The following is a 9,252-nucleotide window of genomic DNA, read 5'->3' as shown; positions in this document are numbered from 1 at the left end:
AGGCGTTGCTCTCTAGCCGGCTATGCTGATAAGAGGCTTTCCTAGGAATTGTAGCTGAGTGTCGGCAGAATCCCGGGTCAGTGACAACGTAATTCCTTCCTCCGAAGATGGAAAACAGGGGTTCACGAAGAGAAAAATGTTTTTCGCTGCCTTGGTAAGGGTGGATCTGTATTTCCCTCTTGAAGTCCTTCAGGTGATTGGTGTTGGACTAACAGGTGCTTGTATTTGTATATAACAAAGATAAAAAACATACTATGATTATAGCTTAAGCTGGAACTGTCCAAATATAACCCGATGATGGATGAATATGTGTTATCAAAAGTAATAAGCGGTCGGCCTCTCTGTGGATTTTGTTTAGCTCATCTAAAGGAACGTCTTGAAGTTTTAGGACTGGTTCCACCTGGGTTATTGGGGTTTGAGGAAGCATTATGTCTGGTAGAAGTAGGGGTTGTTCTATTTCTGTTGCTTGGATGGCATATTCGTCCGTGGAGGTTTTGTTTGAATACGGTTGGAATTTTTGAAGATGCCAATATAGTGGGCTTCATCTACTTGTTCGATAATGTTTGATTCCTGTTGGATTGGTATCACGTGTCAAGAAGGATAATGTCATACAGTTGTCTCTGTAACAACTGTATCATCTATAGTCATGAAATATTTTCATCTGAAGTGAAAAAAGTGTCCTATTTTGTGAAAAATATTTTCCGGTTTTTTGACAGGTGTTTAGGCCTGACGTTTCGTCTACTACTGCGGTGAACACGATCAAAGGCGATGTGATAGTATATAGTACGGAAGCAAAAACACCCTGCCTCTTGCCTTTTGAAAGGGACAAGATATCAAGTTCGGACAAAGTCTATGTTAAAGATATCATTTTCAATACTTTTCACCAGAAAAAACAAAAGTGCGGCATCATTCAAATGGGCCCTATTCATGGAATGGGGTTCTTGTAGTTCATTTGATAGTTCTTTAAATTCTCTATTCACTTCTGCGTTTTTTTTTGGGAATCGGACCAGCCGTCATTGAGTAATTATCACTTTCACATTATTTTCAAGAATATGCAAACGATAAATATCATAATTATTAAAAAATAATATTCAATACTCATTCCATTCTATCCCAATCACTATTCAAATGTTCGCTGATCACTGTCTAATAATAATGAAATTTATCTATAAATTACTTTTCTACATTATAAAATGTTTCTATAGTAAAACCAATAATGATTGAGAGTAAAGCGCGTTGTCATATCTAAATTTTACGTTACCAGTTTATAGCAGAATCAAAATATAGTAAGCAGTAGAGTTGTAGGTTGTGGCAAATTATAGATAATACACAATACTAGTACGATTAAAAGGTATTATTTATGAAAAAAATCAGTAATGAGCTTGTAATGAGTAATACTTATACATTTCCTGATTACTGATCAGTTAAAATTCATTATTTTCTATATAGTGTTAGATATTTATTACAACTAGTGGCAACGCTGTACGCAACGATATTTCTGTCTTTGTCACTTTACCGTAACTTCCATCTCATCGTTGCAGTCCTCACTAATGTACTTGCAGCCATGAGAGTATCATTGGTTTGTGAATTATACAGCGTGAATTGTACGTTTTACAGTTAAGTTAGTCAGCAATCGACGTGTTGTGATAACAATTGGTGAAAATAATAGTGCTAATAAGTGTTTAAGCGTTACATAATTATATTTCTACACCGTTCTCAAACTACTCAAAAAATGGGAGACATGGTCGGGCCTTCCACGTCGAAAAAGGTAAAACGGTCAGAGATCATCAGCCACCAAAAGATGACTTTGTGCATATGTGCTGTAATTCTACGTGTGTACCTCCGAATAACCAACCGGGCATTTCTACATCATTAAGTTCCACAATTACAAAAGATAAATTAGTTGATATGTGCTCTGATTATACCGATGTACCAAAATCATCGATTTACAAAATACTAAGAGAAGCAGAAATTCATGGGGACGTACAAACGCCAAAAACTAGTAGCGGACGAAAAAAAATCACAGTTGATGAAGAAGCCAAAACCAGTATACGCAGAACTATCCAGTTTCTTTTTCAGAAATGAGCTGCCCACACTACAAACAGTTCTGGAGGTACTTAGCGATCATGAATTGGTCCCAAAAATGGGTAAAGAAACTTTTAGGAAACTTGTACACGAAATGAAATTTACGTACGGAAAAGTTGACAGGAAAAGCATTCTCATTGAACGTCAAGAAATAATAGCATGGAGAAGAAACTATCTAAGAAAAATTGACGAATTTCGGAAGCTCAAAAAAAATTGTACTTCATGGACGAGACATGGGTTAACCAAGGACATACGGTCAAAAAAGTATGGCAGGATGGTAATATAACAAGTACACGACAAGCCTTTATTGAAGGTTTGTCAGTTGGGTTAAAACAGCCATCTGGAACAGGTAGTATTGTTCTCATGTATGGAGCTCTGCCGCCAAACGTACCTTGAAGTTGCTGGATTCCATTCAGAAAAGAGCCATCCGCCTGACTGGAGAAGCGAACATCACGTGCAAACTTGATAGCCTGGAACATTGAAGAAAGGTTGGAGATTTGTCTCTTTTCTATAGATACTTTCATGGGAAGTGTTCAAGTGACTTGGCAAATTTAATTCCACCAGAACGATACGTACCAGAAATACGTGACGGACTGTGACTGCTCATCGTTTTGAGGTTGAACTCAGTATACCTCGAACTACACTGTTTAAAAACTCTTTCATCTGGAGAACTATGTTCATGTGGAATAAACTTCCTAAGAACTTTTTCCAAATGGATTTATTCTCCAGCGATTCAAATCCAATGTGAATCGCTACAAGTGGTATAAGAACATAGGAAGCTTCATTTCTCATTTTTCTTACCAAATATTTTATTAAGAAAAATAAAAGTTATAATTTGTTATGTCTTTATTACTTCAATAATTTCTGAATAGTCACATACATCTTAGTACAACACATAATATATACAAAAACCTATATATAATAACTCTACACAAACTATTTTAATCAGATAACTAGGTATTATAGACAAGGCCACTTCAAAAACTTTATATTTTTTCATTTATTCAAACCGGCATAATAATAACACATATGAAATTAACAACCTTATTGTCCAAGTCAATACATATTTTGATAAACAAATTGGATACATTCAAATAAAATATCGGCCAAAATCCACATAAACCAAAAAAAAGTTTGTGTGACAATTATACTGTTTGAGCAATCTATATACATATTTACAATCATACGACGAATTCTCAAGGTGTGAACAAGAATAGTACACTTTGGAATGCGAAAATATTTTTCTCAGGACAAGAAGAAAATTTGATGAATTCAGTTTGTTCACACCTTCTTCACAGATCTTTCAAGGAATGTCTTTAATTTGAAAATATATACGAAACTAGTTCAAAATCGTTATTTCGATCATATCATGCGATTGTTTCTGCGTCCATCGGAAAAACGTTTTTGATGAGTTTCAAAGTTATCGAATTTGGACGGACATCCAATATTCATTTATGCTACACTAAGAATAAATTCAAATTAATGTTAATAAGGTAGCCACCAGAGAAACAAGACTTGCACATATTTCTGCATTATTTTTACATTTTTTGTTTGTATTTAATGAAAGAGTGCCGCAAAACATCTGAATTTGCTGAATTCGTGGACAAAACTACCTGATCTTTTGGAAACAGAATTGAAATAATTCATGTGGCATTTATTTTTGAAATGTACAAGAAAACTATTGAAAATTGATATTTTGCTCATCTGAAAAATGGAAATATGTTATTGTAGCAGCTGTGATTATATAATATCAATTTTTGGCATTCTAGATATTTTTTCAATTTCAAACTTACACTGTCGAGTTTTTATTAATAAAATTTCGATAACGACAGGTTATTGAGTGAGATTAATTGATATTTTCATAAATACAAAAAATGGTTTATTTTCAAACGATCAACGTAGACCAACAAAATATTGGGGGTGTCAGATGAAATCGTTTTTACATGTTGTTGAATTTTTTTTAAAAGGATAATGTTCCGATAATCGAGACTCTGTTACAGAAAACTATTTGAGTAGAGCAAAAAGAATAACAATGTAATGCCAAAGTATCAAAAAAAATATAAACTGCTATGAGATATTGTAACCACAGCCAAGTCAATGAAAACATATTGTGGTTAACATAAATTCAATACCAAAACTAATTTTTTTTAAATATCTAATGATGATTGGTGATTGGTCAAGTACAACCACACTTTCAGGGAAACTATTTTCAGTTGTGTCAGCATTGAGCGGCATATTTTCAATTATGGGTCCATAAAAATGAACTCCGATTGCAAATGGTTTTCAACAATAATTAAAATGACAATTGAATTGTTGAATATACGTTGTTCATGGGTGTGACTGTCTGTTTACTCTGGAACAACCTACAAGTCGAGTCTTCTTTATCAGTTGAAAAATGTATGTACATAAAATTGTATAATGAAGACATTTCTGCCGAAACAAAGAACTCAAATGAAAGTGACTAGGCTTGAGATAATAGTTATTCATGCATTACTTGGTTACATATATTAACAGCTTTTGTGTGTAATATAATGCGAAAACCTGTATGATTACAAAAGGAATAATAAAGTATCCAAGTATTGCACGAAATTTTATATTCAGCATTGTGATAGTTACTCAAAATAACCACCTTAATAATCACGATTTTATTAAGTTACAAGTGAAATTATCTCATTGCTGTATATTAAAAATACATAACTTATCGCTTAACTTATGGCAGTAGCATTTCGCCTAAATTAATTACATAACCAACAAATGGCATTATGAACTGAGGTGTAGTTTATAATTAGGAGTTTATGACACATATTTACTGGGATACAACAAACATTTTTTGGTGAATGTCAACAGCCTCATATTGAAATTATTATGACAGTTATTCTGAATATTTATACTATTTATATGACTAATAAAAATATCCAATAAAATGTATAATTCTTATACCATTTTAATTGATTTGTTGTCACAACATGAAACAATGGTATTTACAAGCAACAACAAACTATGTTCGAAAAACAACACCTTTCACCACATTTCTTTATTTTCTTCAATAGAAATTGAATTAGGTATTATTATACCGTTGTTAATAAACATCGATCCGAGTTTGTAAATTTGGTAAATTATAAATACAGCAAGCAATATGGTAACATGAATGTGTACTCTTGAAGTCAATATTCAAGGATGCAAGTTTAATTGGTGCACCCTTCAACATAATATAAAATAAGTGGGCATTCTTCAAGACTGGCTGTAAATCTAATTATTCATACGAACAATTCGTTCAGGCCAGTCTCAACTTATCTACACCGACACCTATCAGAAAACAACTACTCCCCTGGCTAATACAACGAAGGACGTTGGATTGAGCCTCGTTCACGGGCAGATGGAGCGATGACAAACATGATGTTTGTCGTTCGTTTCAGCCTAGTTCGAGGAATAATGCTCTGAAAGGAATTCGATTTTCAATTATGAGAAATCATCGACCTCATGTTGATGATATACACTACCTTGCACTGACGAGTGTCTAAACAGCCCGAAACCGGTCTGCAAGTGTGTTCCAGTAATTGAAAATCGATTCCGGCAGTTGTATTGCCAACAGATATGAAGGAATAGCTTCCGTGAAGAAGTCTGCACTGACACCTGTCGGATATAATCCAACGACCTTTGCAGTATTAGCCAGGGGAGTAGTTGTTTTCTGATAGGTGTCAGTTCATTAACCTACAGTGTAGGTAAGTTGTGACTGGCCTTAACGAATTGTTCGTGTAGATAAGTTAACGACTAAATGAAACTGAAATGAGAGCCTGCTCGTAATTTTCGAAATTCTGCTGAACAAATGACGTGAATACAGTAAGTTATTGAAATTCTTAGACCTCCTTAGCTTGAACAAATTTTGACTTCTGGCTGTTGTCGTTTGAAGGGGGGAAACAGCTAGTTAGCGGAAAAACAGATTTGGAAACAGATACTTACAAAAACAACACAACATAAATATTGAAAAGTATGGAAGAGCTTGAGCTTGATATAGGGACATTCAGAGTTGAATTACTCAATTATGAAGGGTGATTTCTTGTCATATTTTTCATGAAGAAAGTATATCCTAAATCCATTAATTTTTCGATAAAAAGGGTAGATATACATGTTTCAATAAAAAATGGTTTTGAATTGATTGCTCAGAAGATATCACACCTATCATGATCAAAATTAGGTACATTTGATAACAGCAATGAAGAGCTTCTTTTTATGTAATTCAAATGAAATGGTTATTTACAGGTCCCATGAGTTTTAGTTGCTTCGTTTTCAAATTCAAAATTTAGGCTAGCTGATGTTGGAATGCCCTTAATCTACAGTGATAAAGCATTCTGTCCATGAATATTGCCAACGAAACGGAATACCTGCAACTTTTACCGATAAGAACATAGCCGGTCGAAAATGGCTCAAACTTCTTCTAGGTCGGCATCCCGAATTTGTTAAAAGAAAATCGCAATTCATGAATCCAGCTAGAGCCGCCAAATTAAACAAGTTCATAGTCAATGACTATTTTGAAAAGCTACTTGAAGTTATGTTGAAGCTTGATATCCTGCAAAGCCCTCAACGCATTTTTAATATTGATGAGAAAGGTTGCCGCCTAAATCTTCATAAATCACAACAGGTATATGCTCGTAAAAGTGTCAAACGAGTTAATTTAATTTCTCAAGAACATGCTAAGAATGTGTCAATTGTCGGTTGTGGAAATGCTATAGGACAAATTATTCCAGCTATGATATTGTTCAAAGGAAAAAGAAAGAAGAATGAATGGCACGACAATCGACCTGTTGGGACAGTTATTGAGATGACAGAGAAAGGAAGTATGACTACCCCAACTTTTATTAAGTGGGCACATCATTTTGCTAAGTATAAACCAGAAGGGTACTGCTAATTTTTGATGTTTGAAATCCCTTAATTATCGAGCATAAGAAGTCACAAAATCATTGTTTGATGAAGTTAGTTTAAATGGCCCTAAAAACCAAGCAAGAAAAGGGAAAAACCTGGCAAATGGAAAAACTCTTAAAAAACAACTAAAAAAAAATAAAGTTGGTATTGTTTTGCCTGCAAAGAGAATGCTGTTAAGGATATGAGACTTTGCGACAACTGTAAACGATATATTCATGAAGAGTGTGTAGGACTTTCGGCAGATGATAAAGACATAATTTTCATATGTCAAGACTGTTCGCAATAACTATTATTATTATTTGTCATAAAATAAATGTGCTGTCACCCTTGATTTGATTTGATTAATTGTGGTATTTCAAAAGTGGGCCTTATTAGGTACATAGTATGGGCCTTATAAAGAACATAGTGTTCCTAATTAGGACCAGAAGCAACTGTTTTTTAAAGACCTGAGAATAACAATTTATAATAGATTTGACAAAATTTAGCATTTTTGTTTAAATTCAAATATGTAATTTATCTTCTCTTTGATTTTGAGAGTTCTATCATGGGTTAATTACCTAAAAAATAACTAACAAATATTAAGTGGGCCTTATTTGGTACACCTATCTTAGTTCCAGAATATTTAAATATTTTTATAACATATGAATATTATGTTTTAAATGTTGAATACTTGCGAAAAAGTTAATTTCACGATAAAAAACAGGTTTTTCAAAGGATAATTGGAACAAGAGATTTAAAAAATAATATTAAAAACTTTGAATTATTGAAATCTGCCAAATAATGCACCCTGCATTGTAAACAAAAGTCTAAGTAAAATTTTAGCAGGCTGAAAACTCATCAACATAAATGAGTTTAATGAATTATTGTAAAAACATGATAATAAAATTTAATTTCTTTTGAATAACGAAATATTTTGTGTGAACTGAACAACTATAAACATAATCACTAAATTAAGTACTCTCAGAAAAAATGTTCTTTTTAAGAAAAAAACCAGCCCTTTTCGATTAGTTTTTTTCTAGAAAAGAATAGGAAATGTGGTGAATTCTTACAAATCATTTCTTGACATTCTGTACATCTAGACAAAAACTGCATAATCACAATTTAGTAATTGTCTCTGCTTAAAGTAGGTACTACACATTTCTCATAAATTCCAGTACAAAAATCTTAAATTCTCAAAGAATTTTCTCATTTAACCCCATCCACTCCGAAACAACCAAAAATGATATATAGAAGTCGTTCTTTTGCAAAATAAAGTTAATTTCAAATGAAAATTAATATTTCTTATAAACTTTCAGAAATGAATCTGAAAAAGTGGTTTCCACGTACAACTTCAATGGATATCTCTTTGATTGTTCTTAGGTATGTTCTCTGACCAATAAACCAAAAATATAATGAGACAAGATTGGAATGGACAGCGCGATAAAACTATACAAATATTTTCCAAACAATAGAAATTTACTCACAAAACATCTTCAGATAAAACATTTCTCGGAATGAAGCAGTAAAAACACCCGACATAAAGGTAACATTCATATAGTCATAATAACAGTTACAAATTCGTTTATAAATATACCAGATCTTCATAGTCTATTTAACTCGGTCAAAATCGAGTTGCAGTCACCGTCCTCGGTAGAGTAGAAGTTATCGTTGGGGTTCGGCTGCTATTCACATCCAATAGAGACTGTAGAACCTGCAAGAAATGAATGGCTTGAGTATCACCATATTTCAAGAAAGCTATCAAAAATTTTCTCGTGAGCAAAACCGCAAGCGATTACTTTATTTTTATAGAAAATCCTTAAGGCGTTCTAAGAGCGATGCCTGTGCGAAAGTAGCAATTCACGTTGGATTTGAATCGTTGGAGATTTAATTCATTTGGAGAAACGTTCTCAGGAAGTTTGTTCCACATGAAGGCAGTTCTCCAAATGCAAGATTTCTTAAACAGTGAAGTTAGAAGTGTACTAGTTGAACCTCAAAACGATTACCAGCCACAGTCCGTCGCGTATTTCTGATGTGTACCGCTCTTGGTGGAATCAAATGTGCCAAGTCACTTGAACACCTCACGTGAAAGTATCTATGAAAGAGAGATAAATATCCAACCTTTCTTCGATGTTCCACGTTGCATGTGATATTCGTGTCTTTAATCAGGCGGATGGCTCTTTTCTGGATGGTATCCAGCAGCTTCAGGGTATGCTCAAGGGCGGAGCTCCATACATGTGAGCAATACTCCAAAGGAGGCTTGATCTGAGT

The 9,252-nt window shown here is 33.6% G+C and overlaps 1 protein-coding gene across 3 annotated transcripts in view; it reads right to left on the bottom strand.

The window, feature by feature from the left end:
• Positions 1-2,885: 2,885 nt before the first annotated feature.
• Positions 2,886-9,252, bottom strand: part of LOC111507349 (nephrin) — an 862,168-nt gene continuing 855,801 nt past the window's right edge. Inside the window, exon 15 of one of the 3 annotated variants that reach the window (XM_074171299.1) lies at positions 2,886-8,695. In XM_074171299.1, coding sequence (XP_074027400.1) covers positions 8,606-8,695 — 90 coding nt within the window. In that variant the 3' untranslated portion in view covers positions 2,886-8,605. The remainder of the gene's footprint in view (positions 8,696-9,252) is intronic. The other 2 variants (XM_074171300.1, XM_074171301.1) reach the window with 2 other exon arrangements.

Source organism: Leptinotarsa decemlineata, unplaced genomic scaffold (genome assembly GCF_025532065.1).
Source record: "Leptinotarsa decemlineata unplaced genomic scaffold, Ldec_3_MD MMD2_tig00000010_RagTag_RagTag, whole genome shotgun sequence".
In the NCBI taxonomy this organism is placed as follows: Eukaryota; Metazoa; Arthropoda; class Insecta; order Coleoptera; family Chrysomelidae; genus Leptinotarsa; species Leptinotarsa decemlineata.
Note: the sequence above shows the minus strand (reverse complement) of the source record. Positions and strands in the feature narration are given on the sequence as shown.